The sequence below is a fragment of the Leucoraja erinacea genome, chromosome 25 (assembly GCF_028641065.1).
Source record: "Leucoraja erinacea ecotype New England chromosome 25, Leri_hhj_1, whole genome shotgun sequence".
NCBI lineage: Eukaryota > Metazoa > Chordata > Chondrichthyes > Rajiformes > Rajidae > Leucoraja > Leucoraja erinaceus.
Window position 1 is genome coordinate 26,848,434 of NC_073401.1, and position 24,520 is coordinate 26,872,953.

At 43.7% G+C, this 24,520-nt stretch overlaps 1 protein-coding gene across 2 annotated transcripts in view; it reads right to left on the reverse strand.

Annotated features, from left to right (window-relative positions):
* Window positions 1-24,520, reverse strand: part of ptpn11a (protein tyrosine phosphatase non-receptor type 11a) — a 61,747-nt gene that overhangs the window by 14,325 nt on the left and 22,902 nt on the right. The window contains exons 6-13 of one of the 2 annotated variants that reach the window (XM_055655328.1): window positions 21,186-21,299; window positions 17,709-17,805; window positions 16,276-16,355; window positions 12,936-13,094; window positions 10,186-10,317; window positions 9,902-10,053; window positions 1,162-1,229; window positions 335-486 (exon numbers count right to left, since the gene is read on the reverse strand). In XM_055655328.1, the coding sequence (XP_055511303.1) occupies window positions 335-486; window positions 1,162-1,229; window positions 9,902-10,053; window positions 10,186-10,317; window positions 12,936-13,094; window positions 16,276-16,355; window positions 17,709-17,805; window positions 21,186-21,299 (954 nt within the window). Of the gene's footprint in view, window positions 1-334; window positions 487-1,161; window positions 1,230-9,901; window positions 10,057-10,185; window positions 10,318-12,935; window positions 13,095-16,275; window positions 16,356-17,708; window positions 17,806-21,185; window positions 21,300-24,520 lie in introns of both variants that reach the window. The other variant, XM_055655327.1, reaches the window with a different exon arrangement.

The window sequence follows — 24,520 nt, forward strand, 5'->3', positions numbered from 1 at the left end:
AATGGCTGGTCAATTCTATGTCCAGCTCATCCTGATTTGCTACTTTCATGAACAAAGAGGGACCCGATGTGGGTGAGGAGGGGGGGGGGGGGGGGAGAGGGGAGAGGGGCACTGAGAGAACAAAGAGGGACCCCTGGGGACTACATTGAACACTTTGTAACTTTGTAGGCACTCTGCCCGTCTACTCTTTCCATACTTTGTGTATGGTATGCAAAACAAAGAATTTCACTGTGACATGTCACATGTGATAATAGAGTATTGTTCATTCAATCTTTAAATGTTAGTGAAAAGATGGTCTGTAGAATAAAGTATTGTGAAACAGAACTTCCTGTACCTGCTCTTCCTCGATCCGACGTTGCAGTGTTTCAATATAGTGCTGGACGGCCATGTAAATGAATCTGTACTGTGCTTCTGTCTGAACCATCCCGGAGCGTTGTGACCGCACCATCTGGATACTCTTGGGAACATCGATGTCGCAGTCCACACCTACAGTTTACAGAGTGTCCCAGTGAAGGGTTTATGTAACAAGCCACCCGCAAAACACTATTTGCTAAGTGTACTGTCACAGATTCCAGTGCAATATTCACACAAACCACCACTCTCATCCACAGTCAAGAGCCGTCGTTCATACACAGCTCCAAATATACACCGTGGTGCTGTTCCCTTTTCACCTACACAGCTGCTCAGTTTAGATTTTAGTTTAAAGATACAGGAGACAGGCCCCTCGGTCCACCGACCAACGACCCCGGAAACACCGACACTATCCAACACACACTAGCGACAATTTATAATTTTACCAAAGCCAATTAACCTACAAATCTGTAAGTCTTTGTAGTGTGGGAGGAAATCGGAGCACCCGAGGAAACCCCACGCAGGGGATAACGTGCAAACTCCTTACAGAGAGCATCTATGGTCAGGATCGAACCTGGGGTCTCTCGTGCTGTGAGGCAGCAACTCTATCACTGCACCACCGTGCTGCTTTTGACGACTGGGTAAGAGATATTTTTAGGCAGAGCATGGCACACAGGGCCTGCTGTTAAACATTCTATAGATTGCATGCAATGACAGTAAATAAGTGGCAAGTAGCTAACGATCTTGTAATTTGGGGTTCAAGTCTCACAATGCAAAACGCTCGGCGCTTACAGTAAAGCATGTACGCACCTTTTTCTCTGATAATGTCAATTAAGATGTCGATCACAATGAAAGTTCCTGTGCGCCCAATCCCCGCACTATTGGAAGAAAAGATGAGGTCAGTTTCCTATACCAAGAGCTAACCTGAAAGTAAAGATGTTAAAATATCAACCAATTTCAAGAGAGTGTTAGATTTTGCTCTCAGGGCTAAAGTAGTCAAGGGATATTGGGATAAAGCAGGAACAGGGTTCTGATTTTAGATGATCTGCAATTGGATCCTCGACTTCCTCATCCACAGACCACAGTCTGTTCGAATTGGCAGAAACACTTCATCCTCAATGATAATCAGTAAGGGAGCACCTGAAGGCTGCGTGCTCAGCCCCCTGCTCTATACTCATGACTGTGCAGCCGGACATAGTGCGAACTCCATTATCAAGTTTGCTGACTACACCACCATTGTGGGACGAATTACAGATGGTGATGAGTATAGAAGTGAGATCGACCGACTGACCATATGGTGCCAGCACAACAACCTGGCTCTCAATATCAGCAAAACCAAAGAACTGATTGTGGACTTTGGAAGAGGAAGGTTGAGGACCCACAATCCTGTTTACATCAATGGGACGATTGTGGAGAGAGTCAAAAACTTCAAATTCCTGGGCGTGCATATTTCCGACGATCTTTCCTGGACCCAGCACACTGATGCAATCATAAAGAAAGCACATCAGCGCCTCTACTCCCTGAGAAGATTACGGAGATTCGGTATGTCAAAGAGGATTCTCTTGAACTTCTACAGGTGCACAGTAGAGAGCATACTGACTGGTTGCATCATGGCCTGGTTCGGCAACGTGAATGTCCAGGAGCAGAAAAGACTGCAAAAAGTTGTGACCATTGCCCAACCGATCACCGGTTCTGACCGCCCCACCATCGAAGGGATCTATCGTAGTCGCTGCCTCAAATAGGACAGCCAACAGCATCAAAGACCCACGCCATCCTGGTCACACACTCATCTCACCACTGCCATAGGGAAGAAGGTACTGAAGAAGCCCGAGAACTGTAACATACAGGTTCAGGAGCAGCTTCTCCCCTACAGCCATCAGACTATTAAACACTACAACCTCATAAGCTATGAACTAGAATAGATTATTATTATTGCAGTTATTATTTGTTCTTTTTTCCCCTGCGTTTTTGTTATATTATTTATTATGATTACATATTCTGTTGTGTGTTACATATTATGCTCCAGACTTTCCAAGCCGCTGAGGAATGTTTCACCCGACTCCGGAGTTCCATCGTCATGGCAAGAGGGCCCCGAACTCCGTTGTTTCACAGAGGAAGAGGACTTAACTTTCTGGCGCCTTTCCCCACAGTGGAAATTTTTGATTCTGCTGTGGGGGGACGTTTGTGTTGAACTCTATAATGTGTTGTGTCCATTTAAAAAAAAAAAACATTTTCTATTGTTTGTATGGAAACTTATTATTCATTTTATGTAAAGCACTTTGGTGTCAATGCGAGTTGACTTAAAACGTTCTATATAAATAAAACTTGCTTACTTACTTACTACTGTTATGCTGCAGCAAGTAAGGATTTCATTGTTCTATCTGGGACATATGACAATTAGACACTCTTGACTCTTGATCATATTGAATGTTTCTATGTACGATGTTTCTAATTCAATTTCAGAGACCAAAAGTTCATTGTTAAACATGCACTTGCAGCATGTTCATGTGGCGATGTTACTCGGGTAATGCAGAATTTTTATTTGCAAAGTGCAACATTAATCTTAGGAGTGCTCGATCTTTGCAATTATTGTAACAAATGAATAGTCCCTATTCCACTGCCAGCATGTCGAAGCATTAATGGGCAGAGAGAGAGACATTATTCCAAGAGTCGAGAAGGTTTAATTGTCATATGCGCCGACAATGGAACAATGACATTCTTAAACTTAGATAGAATATAATAAACAAAATTCAATAAATCAATAACCGGAGCGAATCCAAGTGGTCAGGGTGTGAATGTACAAACTCCGTACAGACCGTACCCTCGGTCAGGGTCCAACCCGGGAATCTGGCGCTGTGAGGCAGCAACTCTGCTGCTGCGCCATTGTGCATCCCTTGGTGCTAAACCAGTTATTAAGGATGCAAGCTCCAGTGAAATAGCAATAGATGTTCTGGTGATTTGCAAACCTTTGCAGAAGTTATGTGGTCATGTTATCCGTGCTCTCACTGAGTCAGCATCCTCAGGAGAGATGAAAATTGGTTGGCAATATAATGTTGAAAAAGCCAATGTCATCAACTAAGGGGAACTGCAAAGTGATTGTTGCTCTGGAGGTTTGCTCATTTTTATCCAATCTTCTTTTGAAGCTGTGAAAAGGCAATAATATTAACATTCCCATTTCACTTTAATGACATTGGCCTTATCAAAATGTTTATTTCTTTTTTTAAAGGGACGAGGAAATAAGCTATTTCACACTCCGCAAAAGATTACTCTCTAGTATACAAGTAGGGCTGTGTCAAAAACCCCATACACAAGTGTGATGAAGTGATAAATTACTGGCATAGGGTTAAAGGTACACAAAAAAGCTGGAGAAACTCAGCGGGTGCAGCAGCTTCTATGGAGCGAAGGAACTTCGCTCCATAGATGCTGCTGCACCCGCTGAGTTTCTCCAGCTTTTTTGTGTACCTTCGATTTTCCAGCATCTGCAGTTCCTTCTTGAACACAATGGCATAGGGTTAAATCTCATTTCTTCCACAGTATTCTGCTGACTCCGAGGAAGGGTTCGGACACAAAACGTCACCCATCCTTTTTCTCCAGAGATGCTGCCTGACTCGGTGAGTTCCTCCAGCAATTTGTGTCTATCTCCATTAAAACAGTGGGTTATATCTTGACCAAGGAGAGAATTCCAGTTCCTGCACCAATCTGACTAATCGCTGGATAATTGATTTTGATTGAAAGGTACAACATGGAAACATGCCGACCATCAATCGACCGTTTGGATGCAATGGCAAATGACTGAATTCACCAACTTCAGAATAAACTCAATTCGGGGGATTAAGAACTAATGGTTTCACTGGTTTTGGAAAAAGGAAAGTGTAAAACAAGAGCACCGCACAAGATAATCAAATCATTTTTCATTTGTCCCCTGAGTGAAAAGAAGAATTTCATGTACACATCCAGAACAGATTAATTCACTTTCAGCGGTTTGCCTGTGATACTTTAAGAATCTGGTGTTACAGAATGCAGAAAGTTAATAAGAAGTACATCAAGCAATAAGAAAAACAATTGGGATGCTGTACTTTATTGCAGGTGTTTGGAGTATAATAGGGTGGAATGGCATAATTGTACGGAGTTTGGACAAGATCCCCGAGGAGCGCTGTGGTGACATTTTAACCTGTCTAGTTAAGGAAAGATATACTTGCTTATTCCAGTTCATCTTAAATTCACTTGATTGAATCCTGGGATCAGGGACTGTTGAATAGTGAGCAGGATAAGTTTATAATCATCCGAGTTTAAAGAAGTAAGGCAACCTTATTGATTGTATAAAGCAATGACGGAAGATGCAAAGAGGTTGTTTCCTTGGGCTGGAAGATCAAAGGAGAAAAGCCATAGCTTTGGGGTAACGGATCAACTATTTAGCTTTAAGAGATAATTCGCTTCAGAGTTGTGAATCTTTGGAACTATATCCTGGAAGGCTGCGGATGAGCAGAGGCTGATTTTTATACATTTGGATCATTCAGGAGGCCAGATGAGGCAGATAATCAGCTGTGATCTTTAATGGCAGGCACAGATAGCTCAAAGGGTCAGTTATTTTTGTTTTGGCAGTGCAATGCCTTAAAAAGTGGTTGTGACAAAATAACAAATGTAGCTTGAGGAATTTACTATTTTTACTGAAGCCAATTAACCTACAAACCTGTACGTCTTTGGAGTGTGGGAAGAAACCGGAGCACCCGGAGAAAACCCACAGGGAGAACATACTAACTCCATACAGACGGCACCCGTGGTCAGGAACGAAACCAGGTCTCTGGCAGACCAGAGCACTGCCCCTGCGCCACCGTGCTGCCCTCTTTATGTGGCATGATTTGTTGCTTGGCTCCGACTTCTCTACTTATCTTTTTTTTGCCCACCACCCCAGCCTTGCCTGGTCCTCTTTCCTGCCGGTAATGTTTGGGCTTAGTGTACTCCCACGAGGTACGGCTTGGAAAAGGGCACGGCTTTATTTGAAGTTTGGTTTTCTAACGCAGCTGTTTATTTTTGTAAGGACCCAGTCAGCCAATCCACCAGTGCTATGTCACATTGAATGAACTGAATTATCTGGAAAACTGGCTTCTGCCATTCATCATCCTTGCCCTCCATTAACACACAATGTTGTTCAGCGCTATACTCCAGCTTTGGGGGAAGAGTTTAATTAGCAAGCTGCTTATCCCGTCTGCTGAGCACAGTACAGCACAACAACTGTGAAGGACCCTTTAAAAATCCACATCAAGAACATAAGCAATGCTTCATTTCGGACAATCAGTCAGAAGACAGCAAACAAAGAGGGTTCATCACTCTGATGAGAGACGAATAAAATGCACCCTCAGCTGAAATATTATAAAGCAATTTCATCAAGATACAATAGTAAATTGGTGATTTGGTTTAGTTTAGTTTAGAGATACAGCGTGGAAACAGGCTGCAAGGCAGCAACTCTGACACTGCATCACTATGCTGCCCGATTCAATTCCAATTCAAATAGAAAACAGGGAGCCCTTTACACCGTCTTATCATCTTCCCTTGAGGTATTCAGAATAATGCTTTCTCTATTTTTTCCCCAGAAGATGAGGGTGAAGAACAGCATTCTGCCATCAGTCTTGACTATCCCTTTTCCCAATGTTCACGCTTACCTCAGTGCTCCAGAAAAACGGTTTCAGTTTGTGTTTTATACAGCAGTGAAGATACCTCCTGTTACCTGCCATTCATGGCTCAGGAGTCCAAACCTTTCCCCAGTAACACTCGACTCTAAGCACAAGGATCACCTATCGGCACAATGTTTTGGGCAAACTACTATTTGTTTAGTTTAGTTTAGAAATACAGCGCAGAAACAGGCCCTTCGGCTCAACGAGTCCACACCGACCAGCGATCCCCGCACACTAACACTATCCTACACACACTAGGGACAATTTACATTTATACCGAGCCAATTAACCTACAAACCTGTACGTCTTTGGAGTGTGGGCGGAAACCGAAGATATCGGAGAAAACCCACGCAGGTCACGGGGAGAACGTTCAAACTCCGTATAGACAGCACCCGTAGTCAGGATCGAACCCGGGTCTCCAGTGCTGCAAGAGCTGTAAGGCAGCAACTGTACCACTGCACCACCCAATTGTCATTACTGAATCCAACATGCAAGGAATCCACAATTATGCAGAGTCAGCACCACTATAACTATAGGTTTATAGACTGATCTGGCAATACTGCTGTGTTTGTTTATTTTCATAATTTGTGTTTTGCAATAATAGGACTTGGCAAATTAAATTTACCATCGCTCCTTCAGCCTCCATCTAGTTATTCCAGCACCATTAAGATTAAATAATTGGTACATGGCAGCAGAATCCACAGCTTGTGTCTAATTAAGGGGTTGAAACAACAAAGCCAATCGTAAATTATTTTCCACTCTATATACGTGCAGAAATATTTTTACTGCTGTGACTTCTCGTTTGAAACGAAAGCTTTTAGAAACATAGAAACATAGAAATTAGGTGCAGAAGTAGGCCATTCGGCCCTTCGAACCTGCACCGCCATTCAATATGATCATGGCTGATCATCCAACTCAGTATCCCGTACCTGCCTTCTCTCCATACCCCCTGATCCCCTTAGCCACAAGGGCCACATCTAACTCCCTCTTAAATATAGCCAATGAACTGGCCTCAACTACCCTCTGTGGCAGAGAGTTCCAGAGATTCACCACTCTCTGTGTGAAAAAAGGTTCTTCTCATCTCGGTTTTAAAGGATTTCCCCCTTATCCTTAAGCTGTGACCCCTTGTCCTGGACTTCCCTAACATCGGGAACAATCTTCCTGCATCTAGCCTGTCCAACCCCTTAAGAATTTTGTAAGTTTCTATAAGATCCCCTCTCAATCTCCTAAATTCTAGAGAGTATAAACCAAGTCTATCCAGTCTTTCTTCATAAGACAGTCCTGACATCCCAGGAATCAGTCTGGTGAACCGTCTCTGCACTCCCTCTATGGCAATAATGTCCTTCCTCAGATTTGGAGACCAAAACTGTACGCAATACTCCAGGTGTGGTCTCACCAAGACCCTGTACAACTGCAGTAGAACCTCCCTGCTCCTATACTCAAATCCTTTTGTAATGAAAGCTAACATACCATTCGCGTACCTATACTCATACCTTTTGCAACAAATGTAAAATTTAACAAAGGGTCGTGACAGAGTTTGAGGAAAATAAAGGCAATTAGATCGCTGGTCAGGATCTCCATTTAAAAAATATGAATAAAGTTCACTTCGAGATGCAAACTGTGCAACATTAATGGTACGCCAGTCCTGCTGATTGCAGAACAGACAACCCTTCAGAACAGTGGCAGGAAGGTAACAGATTTGATTTGGGATTTCTGAGAATTAGTTGCAGAGGCGATAGGAATGTTGTATCTGGTTAGCTTGAGGAATGAGGAAATAGCGTGCACCCTCTCCATGACACAAACACATGAAAATCTTGATTGGGCTGCAGAAAGAAACTGTAAACACAAGTGGACAAGAAACTGCAGATGCTGGAATCTTGAGCAAAACACAAAGTGCTGGAGGAACTCAGCAGGTCAGGCGGCATCTTTGGAGGGAAATGGACAGACAACGTTTCTGGTTGACACCTTCTTCAGAGAGATTGGAGTTGGGGGCAGAAAGCTGGAGAAGACAGGTGGGGATGGAGAAAAACTTGGCAAGTGACAGGACAGATGACATTTTGGGCCAAGAGTCATCACCTAACACTTGGTGGGCTCTACGTCAGCCCAACCTCTAGTTTCCAGCTTTCTTCCCCCTACTCCAACATGCTCCAATCAACATCAATGATGCAGAAGTGGATAAGATCGAGAGCTTCAAGGTCCTTGGTGTTAATATGGTCTGTCTTGGACCAACCACATTGATGTGACAGCTAAGAAGACACACCAATGTCTCTACATCCTAAGAATGAGGACATTTGGCATATCTCCAGTGACTTACAAACTTCTACAGATGCACCATAGACAGCATGCTTTCAGGTTGCATCACAGCTTGGTTAAGAACAGCTCGTCCCAAGACCTCAAGAAATTGCAGAGAGATGCAGATATAGTCCAGTCCATCACAAGGACCAGACTGCCCACCATTGACTCCATCTACACTTTACACGGTCCTGGAAAAGCAGTTAAACATAATTGAAATCTTGCCCGGTCCCAGTCATTTCTTCAGGGCCAGGTGATGCGTGCCATGCACGCATCACCTGGCCCTGAAGAAATGACTGGGACCGGGCAAGGTGCGTGGTGATGTAGGCAGTCGCGCATGGCGCCCCAGGAATTTGGGATTCACAAAATCTTCGCGCGCCACCTACGTGGTGCGCAAATGACGCCCAAGTGAGACAGGCCCTTTCCTCTCCCTGCTCCCGTCCGGCAGAAGGTGCAGAAGCTTGAAAGCACACACTGCTAGACTTAGGAACAGCTTCCATGGCCCTGTCCCAAATTGAAGGAGGAGCACCTTGGAAGACACTGAACACCACAAGGCTTTTATCAGCCACATCAGAACACTGACCCAGAGCCTTGTCCCTGAAGGAAAGGCCAAGGTGACAATAACCTGCTGTAAACATCTACAAAGCAAACCTCACAAAACATGCCGTTTGACAGCAAAGAGTTTCTTACACCAACCGCTTCAGGACCCCATCCATACAGTAGACAGTCTAAAGAGGAACATGGAGACATTAAGTATGTGAAATGTCACCATTCCATTAAACCTATTGTACTCAACTGAAAAGAGTAGTTGCATTTAACCCCCAATACATGCTTATTGGAAGCCAATATTTTAAGTTTGGTGTATATCTTGTACCTATTTATAGCTTTTGTACTGGAACTTGACTTGATTGTATTTATGTATATTATAATCTGTTCTGACAGCATGCAAAACAAAGTTTTTACACTGTACAATAAACCTAACCCTTTGTCTGCTTTGGCGTCTGCCAAAATAGCTCAGTTGAGAGAGCGCTGGACTGAAGATCTGTAGTCCTGGTTCAATAAGGGCAGCACCCCTTACAGCACCAGAGACCCAGGTTTGATCCTGGATACGGGTTCTTGTCTGTACTTTCTCCCCATAACCTGCATAGGTTTTCTCCAAGAAGCTTGGTTTCCTCCCACACTCCAAAGGCGTACAGGTTTGTAGGTTAAATGGCTTAGTATAAATGTTTTTAAAAAATTGTCCCTGGTTTTGGATAGTTCTAATGTACGGGGAAATCGCTGGCCGACAGGGCGCACCCGTGAACATTATGCCAATTCACTGTCAAATAATGTAAGTTTCCACCATCGGCCTAATGAGAGTATTACAGGGAGATCATCCATCAGAAATATTGAGCATCATCCATCATTAAAATTAAGTGTAGGAAAGAACTGCAGATGCTGCTTTAAATCGAAGGAAGACACAAAATGCTGGAGTAACTCTGCGGGTCAGGCAGCATCGCTGGAGAGAAGGAATGGATGACGTTTCGGGTCGAGACCCTTCTTCAGATAAAATGAAGTGCTCAGCTTCAACCCAATTTCTCCCATACCTGCAGTGAACCACGCTTGGTCCAGTTTCCGGGATATTCTCCTGTTTGATATTAATTTCTTCGAGGAAATCCAGAACACCACCCGGATCACTGGGAACACCGTGATCAGGCCACGTTTTGAAGTGATATTGCCACACAGTCCTTTCAGTGCTCTGCTAAAAAACAGAGATTTATATTTAGACCATTTCCACTCTTCCAACAGCAAAAAAAAACAAGAGAACAAATTAAGGGCAAGAGACCGCATGCACTCTTTGCCTCACGTTAATTTTTAACTCCATGCTCACCTGTCCTACTTGAGAAAGTTTGAGCTCTCTTAAAATATAGTCATGTGCTGGGTTCTCACGAACATTCCTGACACGCATAGCACCGTACTCCTTCAACGACATCTCATCTGGCCAATATTTAACACACTTGCTCTGAAATAAAGGATCAGCATAAGAACGTTTTCAAATATGCAAAACAAAATATAGAACTTCATGCTGTCATGGAGGAGAACGTGCTGGGATGGGCAGTGCTACGAGGCAAAGATTCAGATAATTTTATTCCTAAGAGAGGATTTATATTCATATTCAGTGTTCAAGCTATTTTTGCATCTTGTTCGCATCCATCTTTGCTCTCTCTGCCTTGCATCTTTTCATTCAAAATATTTATCAATTTTACCTCATAATTAACCAAATTACTTGCTGGTTGAAATGACCCTGTTCTCCACCAACCCCCATGTGCATCCAGATATGTTTACATAGCAATACTGAGGCAGAAAATTCCAAAAGGAGGAAAATTCACTAGGTTCAGGCGCCTGGCCATAAATGTCACCAATTGAATGAATGAATGAATCTCTTTATTGTCATTGCACATGGTACAACAAAATTTAAAAGTCAATCCCACGGTGCGATTCACAAGAGCAATTTTAAATATATAAGAAAAAGTAAAAATATACACATATAAAAAAGAATTACAGATAAATAACAATAGCTGCTGAGGTAGAACCATTCAGTTGAATGTGAGTGTTATTTCTTATTTTGCATTGTTAAGTTCACGTATGGTTATGGGGTAGAAGCTGTCTCTGAGTCTGTTTGTGTGAGTTTTGAAAGATCTGTACCGTCTGCCAGAGGGCAGCAGGTGGAACAGGTTGTGTCCAGGGTGGGAAGGGTCCTTCAGGATGTTGGCTGCCCTGCCAAGGCAGCGAGAGCTGACGATGTCCTTCAGGGAGGGCAGTGGGCAGCCAGTGATGTTTTGTGCGGTGTTGATGACCCTTTGAAAGGCTCTCCTGTCCGCTGCAGAGCAGCTGGCATAACATGTGGTTATACAGTACGCCAGCACACTCTCGATGGAGCAGTGGTAGAAGGACACCAGCAGCTTCTCCTCCAGGTTGTTTTTCCTGAGGATCCTCAGAAAGTAGAGTCGCTGCTGGGCCTTCTTGACTGCTGTGGTGGTATTTGTAGCCCAGGAGAGATCCTCCGTAATTTGTGTGCCCAGGAATCTGAAGTCTGAGACCCTTTCCACACAGTCCCCATTGATGAATAGGGGTTTGGGGGCTGCACCGTTCTTACGGGAGTCTATGATAATTTCCTTTGTTTTTGTGGTGTTTAGGATGAGGTTGTTGTCTGAACACCACGCTGCCAGTCTTTGGACTTCCTCCCTAATTTGTCCTGGTCCAATGATGCCATGGTCAGGAAAGCACACCAACGCTTCTATTTCCTCAGAAGACTAATGAAAGTCAGCATGTCTCAGACAAAGTATAGTTTAGTTTAGACTTACAGCTTGGAAACAGGCCCTTCGGCCCACCGAGTTTGTGCCGACCAGCCCGTACATTAACACCATCCTCCAAACGAGGGACAATTTTATAATTTACCCATGCCAATTAACCTACAAACCTTTACGTCTATAAAGTGTGGCAGAAAACCCACGCAGGTTACTGGGAGAACGTACAAACCCAGTACAGACAGCACCCGTAGTCAGGATCGAACCCAGGTCTCTGGCGCTGTAAGGCAGCAACTCCACCGCTGCCCCACCGTTGTCATGTATCTCAATACACATGACATAATAAACCAATCGTGACATTAATTAACAGAAGAAAATAAATTGATCATCACTTTAAGAATTTAACTGGAGAATGATTAAAGTAAAAAAAAGGTCTGAGGAACAAGAGCTACACAGGGATAAGCACAATGACATAAACAATAAGCTCTAGGGAATCGATGAGAATTGGGGGAGGTGGAGGAATGGGGTTTTTAAAGGTGAAAATACTCAAGCATAACAGCATTTGTGGTACTAACTCAGATCAGCCTGCAAGTACAGGAGCATGAACTGCACTGGAATTTGTTGTAGATGGAAGGTAGAAAAATCCAAAATTGGCGACAAGATTCTTTACACTTCCCTTCCACCATGGGCACCCAAGTTACCAATATTCAACACTGACCAGGACTGAATGATTACTCAAGTAAGAGAAATCAATGCCCTCAGTCGAGAAATGGTTCGTGGATGCAGAGAAATTATGCAGCTAATGCAGCGATAGTTGTGTGGGATTTGATGTAAGCTCCTGCTGAGATCAGACTGATTATTGTGTGGATAAATCTGGATAGACTCAAGGAACTGCAGATGTTGGTTCACACAAAATGCTGGAGTAGCTCAGCAGGTCAGGCAGCATCTGTAAAGAAAGCTGGACAAGGTGAGAGGTGGGTCAAAGCTCCAAACGGTTCCCAACCCAATGGACAGGTGATATATTGGGTTGGGCACCTTTCTTCTCCCCTTCCTCCCCCCTCACCACGATCAGCCTGAAGAAAGGTCCCGACCCAAAATGTCACCTATTCGTATCTCCCAGAGATGCAGCCTGACCCACTGAGCTACTTTAGCAGAAGACAGAGTAAATGCAAGAGTAACTCAGTGGGTCAGGCAGCATCTCTGGACAAAAGGAATAGGAGACATTTTGAGTCAAGACGCCTCGTCAGAACTTTGCTTTTCTTCCCATTAATCTGTATTACAGGGTCCACCGAACACAATTTAAAACAATAGCTTCAAGTTCAATATGACTTACTTTTCCTCTTTCCACTTCTTTTGTTGTCATGACAATTACTCTCGAGTTTTCTTGAAAAACCATCCTCCAAAAGTCATTCACTGTGTTCTGCAAACAGCCCTGTGTAGCAATGTAACTCTTCTTTGGCCTGGTTGTGGTTCGATTACTATCAATGTCATGCTGGGTGAAATAAATGAATGCAATAAATTAACAAGTCACACCTGATTAATAACCGTTAAAATATAAAGAAAGAGTTACCAGCAAGATAGAGACTTTGTTTATTGTATCCTCGGTTCCACAGTACAATCAGAGAAGGCAAGCCTTATTTCAACAATCTATATCCAATTATAGAGGCAAGACAATGAGAATAATAAACAACTGATGGAATAGATCCAATGGTTAACTAATTGAATGATTTGTATGTAAGGCACATCGAGAAAAGCTACCATTTCAACGTGTTTGCACCTATTTGTAAAGAAAAAAAGCATTAATGTTGTTCCAGGAATATCTCAATAAGTATCTCATAAATGACTGCATTTCTAAAATAACTTCTTCGTGTAAGCTCTATTAATATATTCACAGTGGATTCTCACAAAAAAAGACAGCAAAATAAGGAACGTGTAAATACTGAGACAAGAAACTACTTAAGTGTTCAAGAAGGAACTGCAGATGCTGGAAAATCAAAGGTAGACAAAAGTGCCGGAGAAACTCAGCAGGTGAGGCAGCATCTATGGAGCGAAGGAAATAGGCCCAAAACGTTGCCTATTTCCTTCGCTCCATAGATGCTGCCTCACCCGCTGAGTTTCTCCGGCACTTTTGTCTAAGTAATGCTTAAGTCATGAGCAAAACACAAAGTGCTGGAGAAACTCAGCGGGTCAGGCAGCATCTGGGGAGGGAATGGACAGAGGACGTTTCGGGTCAGAGCCCTTCTTCAGATAGATTGAATTAGGGAGGAGAAAGCTTGAAGAGAAAGGTGGTGGTGGGGCAAAGCCTGGCAAGTGAGAGGCAAGGAGAAAGGGACGGAGGAGCTTAAGGATAAGGGGGAAATCCTTTAAAACCGAGATGAGAAGAACTTTTTTCACACAGAGAGTGGTGAATCTCTGGAACTCTCTGCCACAGAGGGTAGTTGAGGCCAGTTCATTGGCTATATTTAAGAGGGAGTTAGATGTGGCACTTGTGGCTAAGGGGATCAGGGGGTATGGAGAGAAGGCAGGTACAGGATACTGAGTTGGATGATCAGCCATGATCATATTGAATGGCGGTGCAGGCTCGAAGGGCCGAATGGCCTACTCCTGCACCTAATTTCTATCTTCTTCTAGGAGGAGTTGACAGTTGGGAGAAGTAAATGACAATGGCTAGAGGTGAAAATGAGACAATAGTGCGTCAGAAAAGGAGAGAGGAATTGTAAAATGTAAACCCGATGGTAAGGGAAAGAGGGAATAATGAAAGGGAACTGTGCTTTTCGGGGATGGGATGAGCACACAAAGGAGGGAGAGGAGCAGCGGTAGACACACCATACTGGAGCAACAGAGCAGCTCGGCCAGTTTCTCTGGAGAAAAAGGATAGGCGAGGTTTTGGGCCGAGACCCTTCTTCAGACGGAAAGTGGGGGGGTGGGGGGAGATTGAAACCTCACTTATACCTTTGCTGCACAACCTGCTGAATTACTCCAGTACTTTGTGTCTATCTTTGGTATTAACCAGAATCTACAGTTCTTTGTTTCTACAAAGGAGCAGGATGACTGGAGAGGGGGGGGGGGGGAGTCGGGGGATATTACTTGCAATTGGAGAATTCAATGTTCATACCATAGCTACCCAAGGAGAATATGAGGTGTTGTCCTTCCAGATTACGTATGGCCTCACTTGGTGTGGAATGGGAAGAAGAGTTAAAATGGTGAACTGGATGATCCAGCAGGTCTTGGCGAATAAGTTAGTTTAGTACACTATGGTTGGTCTCACCGATGTAACAGGGCCACATCGGGAGCACCCACGGCAATAGATGAGGCTGGAAGAGGTACACGTGAACGTCTATTCCACCTGGAAAGGGTGCTGGGCTCCTTGGATGAGGGCATGAGAGGAGATGCAAGGATAGCCGTTTCATCTCCTGTGGTTACAAGAGGACCTGGGGAGGGGCGGGCTGAGTGAAACAGGAATCTGTAAAACTATTTGTGGATTTTTGATTTGGGGATGCATGGCTAAACTATGCAGTGAAACCAAGATTTAACTGTACAAGACTCAGCTGAACATTACGTTGACGGTGCTGGCATTTTCAAGGCACTGCTGGGTGTTAGCTGAGGTCTCAGAGCACACCATTTCTAGCCCTTCTTCAATATTAATAATCCTGAAACATTAATTATCTCCATGGAACTTGGCTGCCTTGAAGTCCTTCCAGCATTTTCTGCTTTTACTTCAGATTTCCTGCATTCGCAAGGTTTTCTTTTGGCTTCCATTAATTATAACCCTGTTTCCTGTTCATCAATATTTTATGCATCTCTGAGATTTTTTTGTATGAACTTTTCTAAAAAGCCTACCCATGAGACGTTATTTTCAATACTTCTAATTATCCAAATCAGTTACATCTACTACATTCATTTCAGCTGTCAAAGGTCAGTCAAATGCAATTTGCCACGAACAGGTCTTGTGGCTGTTAAATTATTCCTTGCACCACTTAAATTAACTAATGCGATCTCAAGTTATGTATTTTAGGTTTTTGACCATAATTAGTGGTAGATTAACAAAACCAATGTAATTCTTCAATAGAGGTATTATAATGGTTACCCTCCAAAATAACTTACATTTTTGTGAACAGTCTGTTATATTTTCTATATATCAGCAACCCACGATACACAAGAACAGGACCCAGTTAATTAAATGCCCAGTTCTACTTCCATAAAAACGAGTTCAGTTTATTATTGTCACGTGTACCAAGATATAGTGAAAAGCTTTTGTTTTGTGCTATCCAGTCAGTGGAAATACAATGCATGATTACAATCAAGCCATCCACAGTGTACAGATACACAATAAAGGGAATAATGTTCAGCGCAAAACTGAGTCCAGTAAAGTCCGAGGGTCTCTAATGAGGCAGATGGGCGGTCAGGACCACACTCTAAATCCCTTTCCACAATGATTCATATTAAATGTCTACTCTTCCTCGGAACACATACATTCTCACTTCCACCATTTGCAAATGGCCATGCAAAATTTGTCGTATTACCTTCATACTTTCATATTCTCACAAAATTTGTCATATTCCCAGCAGTTAAGTACCTACTTGCAGAGCCACCAAGTTAAGCTTTAGGTATTTTTTTTTTAAACGGTTGCATATAAATTCTATGTGGAAATATGCAAAGCATTGAATATTTACCGTAATAAAATTTGCGTTGATGTAATCAGAACCAGCTTCAGTCACGTCTCCATCATGGAGGACCACTCGAGTGTGATCAACTAGAAGGAAGAAGTCATTGCTTTTAGTTATGGAAAATGCTGTTGGGAACTTGCTTTTTGGAGAGGAATTAAAGGAATCTTTATTCTTCTAAACACGTATACACTGAGAATGTAAACCCCATTTTTTTTCACGCATTATGCTGTGGCCCAAAATGGATGAAGTAGTCTGTGAAGATAACCAGCCAGAAGGTGCAGAAAACAGAACTGTAAAGCACAAGAACAAGCCCCACAGCCCACAATGTCTGTGCCTGCCTGTACAACATCTGTAATTTCACCTGCCTGTACATAATCTGTATCCTTCGGGTGGACTATGCAGGGGAAAACTGGATATTTTTAGTGCCTTCCCTCACAGTGAATTCTGCTGTGGGGGGACGTTTCTTGTTGATTTCTATAGTGTACTGTTCTGTGTCTTTTTTCTTTTTTCTCTTTTTTTGTTTTTATGGATTTATTGACATTTGATTTGATCTGTTCAATTAATTTGATCAATCTCTGTAAAGCACTTTGGTTCAAATACTGGTTTTGTTGAAAAGTGCTATATAAATAAAGATTATTATTATTATTATTATTCCCTTCCCGGCATATCCATTTGCCTATCCAAAAGACTCTTTAATGCCACTATCATATGTGTCTCCACCACTACACCTGTCAGCATGTCCCAGACACCTCTCCCTTTGCCTAAAAATCTTGCCCACTCACATCTCCTGTAATATATACGGCTCTCACCTTAAATCTATGCCCACTTGATACTTTTACCCAGGGACAAAGGTTCTGACTGTCTACCTTGCGAGAAAGATAGGGTACAATTCAAAGGCACCTGGTTTAGGTTTGGCATCCAGCTGACGTTGAAGGTTCAGAAGTTACAATAAGAATTATTGTGCCGGGGGCTTTGACTTTGACTTCGGGAGAGGAATGGAGAGCAGGGGAGAGACAAGACTTTGCCTTCCATCACAGTGAGGAGGAGATTCACTGTGATGGATGTTTGTGTAAATTGTGTTGGTGTGCGTCTTGGTTCTTTTCTTGTATGACTGCAGAAACCAAATTTCGTTTGAACTTCATGTGAGGTTCAAATGACAAATAAGCGGTATTGTATTGTATTGTATTGAATGATGCTTAGGAAAGTAGAGGGGTCGGAGGAGAGTTAAAGTTAGTCACACAGCACAGAAACATGCAGGTTTGTAGTTTAGATGGCCATTATAAATTGCCCATGTGTATGGGATGGGATGTGGGGTAACATAGAACACGTGTGCATGGATGATCAGTGGTCAGCATGGACTCAGTGGCCGAAGGGCCTGTTTCTATGCCATGTCTTTCAATCAATTCAATACACGATGAGCTCGATCAGTCCATACTTACAAGGCAGGATGTTCTTGTACCGATTCTTATTTTTATTTTCCTGCCGCTGCCCATCCTTTCGGCTGTAGAGAAGCTTACACTCCTGCTGCTGTAGTGTCTGCAACACAACACCCTCATGTTAGGTTAAGTAGCCTGAAACTTTAAATGCAGCCACAGTTCTCTCTGACACACAGGGAAATGGAAACAACGAGGGGAGCCAGAGATACCATTCATTATACATGCATCCCGCTGAAAAGCAAACCGTGTGATATCCAGCCGGGGGTAAATTGAGATGTGGCTGTGATGTTCAGACTGCACACAGATGCTCAGCTGCACAGCGTCTGACATCAATGGAACCACATCAAGAAGTTGTGGGAGGAAAAGACAAGCTGTAAAACCAAATCAGTAAGGCTTTAAAGCTCAAGAGACGAGCATTTTCAGCAATAATATTAACAAAGGCCGTGTTTGACAGCAGTCAGTTAGATGGGAGTTAGATGGGAACCAAAGGATTTAGACAGTGAAGAGTACTGGCAGGAATGCAGATAATTTGACCGAGGACAACAGCTGGCTGTCATTTACAAATCACTCAAGGGATTTATGAACACTGACAGAATCCATAGAACGTTATGATCTTAGTCACAAAACATCTGCGCTTTCTGTAAAGCCATCCAAAATATACAGTAAATGGGAAACTGCAATAAGAGCACAAGGCAAGAACAATCCTGAGAACCCAAGACAGATTTTATATTCAAACTATCATCGGTTATTTTTAAACATATATATTTTTTAAAGATAATCTACTGTGCGGTTTCAGAAATTTCTGCTTTTTATTTCAGATCGCCTGGAATCCAAAGCCTTTTGCTTGCTATTTCTATTTTTTTTTTAATTGTAAACTTTGAAGTTGCAATGTAGACACGTTGGTGCCATGGGCAGCATTCATGCACTGTCCCTAAATGACCAGAGGTAAATAATAACGAGCCATCTTCTTCAATTGAGCCGATCTGCCTGATCAAGACTTTTGAGTGGGGAAGTTGAGGATTCAGAACCTTCTGAAGATGAGCGTCAATATATAAATTTACAGTAGACAAAAAATGCTAGAGAAACTAAGTGGGCGAGGCAGCATCTATGGAGAAAAGGAGTAGGCAACTTCTTCAGACAGATGTGGGGGGGGGGGGGGAAGAAAGGATGAAGCAGAGACAGTAGGCTATGTGGGAGAGCTGGGAAGAGGGAGGAGAGGAGGGAAAAAGCAAGGACTACCTGAAATTAGATGTCGATGTTCATACCGCTGGGGTGTAAACTACCCAAGAGAAATATAAGGAGCTGTTCCTCCAATTTACGCTGGGCCTCACTCTGGTAATGGAGGAGGCCCAGGACAGAAAGGTCAGATTCAGAATGGGAGGGAGAGTTGAAATGCTGGGCAACCGGCAGGTCAGGTTGGTTAGTACGGACTGATAAATTTACAAAGGGTGGTGAGTGTGTGGAATGAGCTGTGGAAGGCAGTAGTTGAGGCAGGTTGTCCCAACGTTTAAGAAACATTTAGACAAGTACATGGATCGGACAGGTTTAGAGGGATAAAGGCCAAACGCAGTCAAGATGCAAGATACAAGATAAGTTTAATTGTCACGTGTGCCAGATGGCACAGTGAAATGAATTCCCATACAGCCATACAATAAAAATAAACAGGACTCAACACACTATAGAATTTAACACAAAACATCCCCACACAGCAGAACCAAAGTTTCCCACTGTGTGGGAAGGCACCAAAGTCAGTCTCTTTCCTCCACTGTTCCCCGTGGTCAGGGTCTCCCCAAGCCCTCCGCAGTTGCAGCTACGGGCGGCCCGATGTCCAGGACTGCACTCCGGGATGATACCAGTCCGTAGGTGGGATTAATGCAGATGGGAACTTCAGCCGGTGTGGACAAGTTGGGCCAAAGGGCCTGTTGCCATGCTGGAAGACTCTGTGACTATATCTGACAAAGACTGGAAATTCCAGGCTTCATCTTATTGTTTCATGAATATATTTCATGAGTGAATGGAAAAGGCACTGCACTAACAAAATTAACAATACCCCCCGCCCACCCCTTACTGCCTTCAGCAGAGTGCATTCCCTCTGCATCTCCCTGGTTCACTCAACCCTTCCCACCCAAGCCACCCCTTCACCATGCATTTTCCCCTGCAGCCGCAGATGTTAACACCTGTCCCTATACCTCCTCCCTCACATCCATCCAGGGACCCCAACAGGTGAAAAGGAGGTTTACATACACCACCTCTAACCTCATCTACTGCACCTGCTAATCCTGACGTGACCTCCTTTACATCGGCAAGAGCAAGCATAGACTCGGCGACTGCTTAGTCGAACACTTGGGCTTGGTCCGCTAAGGCCAAGTTGATCTCCTGGTCGTCAACCATTTCAGCTCCCTTTCCCATTCCTATACTGACCCCTCTGTTCCGGGCATCCCCCATTGCCAGAGCGAGGTCACAAGGAAACTGGAGGAACAGCACCTCATATTCCATTTGAGTAGCTTACAATGTAATGATTAAACATTGAACTCTACAATTTTAGGGAACTAGCCTATATACCCCCCCCCCCTTTTTTCCCTCCTCCCTCTCTTTCCTGCACATCCATTTCTCCCCTCCCTGTCCACCTATATTCCTTCCTCTAGCTTCACAATTCTTCTATCCATATCTCACATCTTTTGACTTTCCATCGCTGACCTTTCCCCAACCATCGGCCCATCACATGCCAGACTTTGTTCTACCCTTCCTCTCTTCCAGCTTTCTCCCTCCTTCCCCTACCCACTAACAGTCTGAAGGTTCCTGACCCAAAACGTCATCTATCCACGTTCTCCAGAGATGCTGCCTGACCCGACCTCCCGACTCCAGCACGTTGTCTTTTTATTTGTAAACCAGCTGGTTTCTCCCTTCAAACATTGCTTGCCACTTAGTTACTGTAGGTGTCTGGCACCCAAAATGCTTCTTTGTGAACGACAGGATAGAAAGAATAAATAACAAATCCAACGTCATTTTCCTTTCCATCAGCGTTAAATTGCAAGTTAAAGGAGTTGGTGATTGGGTGGCTGACCTCTGCCGATCAAGGATGCTGAATTAAGAGACATTTAAATGACAAATATCTCAATTACAAACCAGGAGGTAATCTTAACTGGCAATTTACTTCCCAGCACTGATGGAATCAGTGACCTTTTAAACAGCTCTACTGATGGAAGCCCTCCATCAAAGTGCACTATTTAAGCATTTAAATGCAAAACACAGCAAACAATCAAAATGGACCAAGTATACATTTCTGACAGGAATCACAGAATTTTGAAAGCGTTCCGATTTTAATTCTCTCCCAAACTCTTTGATGTTACCATTCCATCAATGGAGGCTTTGAAATCCTCTTCCCAGAAATGAATGGACAGATCACAAATCCGATAAATACAGCACTTGATTCGCAGTGCAATTTATTTTTGCTCTCAGTGGCGTGAGAAAAATACGTACCTCAAACTCTTCCCAGAATCCTTGCTTCACCTTGTCCATCATCTCAGCCGGCTTGCTCAGTTCCCTCACTCGACTTTCAATCTCAGCTGCATTAATCCGTGTCGTGTTGAGCGGCTGTGGAGATAGGAACAATCACATAAGCCATTCCCACATTCTCCAGCCCTGAATATGAATGCCTCTCCTCCCATTTTCTTTCACTCCTCAATGCAGGACCATGGAAACATTGCTTGCTAGGTGGTCAAGTGCCCCAAGGAGAATATATAGAACATGGGAAAGCATAGCATAGGAACATGCCCTTATTTTAGTTTTGTTTCTTATTGTCACATGTAGTGAAAAGCTTCTGTTGCCATCCAAAGAAAAGACTATACATGATTACAAGCAAGTCGTCCACAGTGTACAGATAACGGATAAAGGGTACAACATTGATTGTGAGGTAATGTTCACGGGTCTCCATTGAGGTAGATGGGAGTTCAGTACCACATTCTACCCGATAACAGCTGGGAAGAAACTGTCCCTGTATCTGGAGGTGTGCGTTTTCAAACCTCTGTATCTCTTGCCTTGATTATGCTGGTGGCCTTGTCGAAGCAGTGTGAAGTGTACATGGAGGCAATGGAAGGGAAGTTGGTTTGCATGATGGATTGGGCTGCGTCCACAACTCTGCAATTTCTTACGGATGGATGGAACTTTTCCCAAACCAGATTCTGAGGCAGCTACAACATCCATGCTGAATGTGATGCCAAGATGAACTAATCTCACCAGCCTGCACATGATCCCTACTCCTCCATTTCTGCCTATCCATATAGGTTTGTCAAAAAGGCATCGTTCCAATTTTCAGAAGCCTGATGGGAATGTGTTCTTACAAGTCTATGGAGAATCAGAGCAGACTTTTAGAATCTAATTGCACTATATACTACTTCCTGTAGGAAATGAATAACGACTCCATTTAGAGTTGGTTGCATCTCGAGCCATATTTTGATTTATAATGTAAAAAGATTGCAATGCGCTGCAGAGGTCTGTGTAGGAACAGGCCCACGGAGAAGGTGCAGCAGTAAACCTTGGTGGGTGAAGCAATGTGGCACTAATATACACTGCACCGGCTCTGCAAGCAGAGTCTCATTCAAATCACAATAACTACAACCATCTTATTAGGAATCAATCCGTGTGAAGCGCCTGAAGCTGTGCCTTCATTATACTAAATCCAGGCTTTTAATTAGAAATCATCAGGGCTTTCAACACATCTATTCATTCAGATGTTACACAAGATGAGATGAAAAACACTAACATAAGGTTCATTATTTTCTAATGGATACTTTGTGCTTTGGTTATGCTAATACAATTGCCACCAACTGGAAGCTCAGTTGAGGCAGCATTTTTTCTACCTCTAGCCTGGCCTTGACCCCCCCCCCCACTCATCTGCGGTCACTAGCAATTTTTTTCCAGAAAAAGAGCAGCTTGAGCTTACAACTCTGTCATTGACATTCATTAAAATGCAAGACAGCGCCAGCTGAATATGCTGACTTTTACCCCCATGCTCCAGTGAGAACGCAAAAAGATAATGCCGCCACCGCGTTCCGGATAAGATATTAAACCCAGACCCCATCTGCTCTCTCAAGTGGATGGAAACATAATTCCGTGACGTTGCTCTGAAGAGCAGAGCTTCTGTGCCTTGGCTAATACACACCTTTCAACCAATGTAACTAAAACAGTGTACCTGGTCATGGAATGGAATGCTTTATTGTTACATGTAACAAGGCTCAGTGAGATTCTTTGCTTGCATACCCAACGTATACAAATAGCAGCCACCTACGGCGCTGACAAAGCACGCTGGCTCCTCCTTTTGTCACCCCCCCCCCCCAATATCCTAGTGTTAATGGCAGAATGCGGCACTGAGAGAGAAAGCATTTTTAGGGGTGGCACAGTGGCCCAGCTGGTAGAGCTGCTGCCTCTCAGCACCAGAGACCCTGGTTTCATCCTGACTTATGTGGAGTTTGCCTATTCTCCCTGTGACTGCATGGGTTTCCTCCAGGTGCTCAGGTTTCTTACCACATGGAGGTTTGTAGGTTCATTGGTCCCCGCAAATTGCCCCGAGTGTGTACTGAGTGGATAGAAAAGAGGAATAACATAGAAAAACATAGCTTGTCTTGGTGGACTGAAGGGCCTGCTTCCGTGATGGATCTCGAGCTAAATAAATGCATTGCTGCAAAATGGCTAGTGCACTTTAGGCGCAAAAACACTTCAAGGTTAAGATACAAGGAACTGCAGATGCTGGAATCTTGAGCAAAACAAAGTGCTGGAGGAACTCGGTGGCACAGCGGTTGAGTTGTTGCCTGCAGCGCCAGAGATCCGTGTTTGACCCTGACTACAGGTGCTATCTGTATGGAGTTTGTACTTATGACCTGCGTGGGTTTTCTCCGGGTGCTCCAGTTTGCTCCCATATTCCATAGAGTGATTGGCTTTGGTAAAAATAGTAAATTGTCCTGAAGGTGTATAGGGTAGTGTTAGTGCATACGGATAGCTGGTGGGGTGCAGACTCGGTGGGCTGAAGGGCCCATTTCTGTGCAGTATCTTTAAACTAAACCAAACCCCAGCAGGTCACGCAGTATCTGTGGGTAAATGGACAGGAGGCGTTTCGGGCCAGGACTCTTTCAGACTTCAAAGTATTCCATTGTCTCTTAAGTGCTCCAGGACATCCTGAGATTTTGAGAAGTGCTCTATCAGTTGTGGATCCTTTAGCAGAGTTTATAGATCAAGAATAATATTGCACTGGAATAGGAGTCTTGCCTCCCAACGTCTTGTCGTATGTTATATTTCTAATGCACCCTTAAGGGGCTGTCCCACTGTACGAGCTAATTCAAGAGCTCTCCCGAGTTTAAAAAAAAATCAAACTCGTGGTAAGCACGGAGAATTACGTAGCGGGGCTCGTGACGTCTCTTAGTGGCTAGCAACGCTAGCTGCAGCTACTCAGGAAACACGGTAAGCTCGGGAACATTCGAGAAGATTTTTCAACATGTTGAAAAATGTCCACGAGAGCCCCGAGTACCTACGAGCGGCTATTACCGTAATTCTCCGAGTTCGAATCAGGGGAAACTCGGGAGAACTCTTGAATTAGCTCGTACAATGGGACAGCCCCATTACTGTTGGAGTAATATTTTAAATATTTACTCCTGCCTCCCCCTAGTGGGAGAACCTCGACACAGCCACTGTACACAGTTTCCGACAGCTCAGATTATTCAGATCAGTGAGAATAAAAACACTGCAGGTAAGGGGGGGGATGGGGGGAAAGAGTCTAAAATACTGGAACTAATCTGCAGATAGAAAACCATTGAGACTCCAAC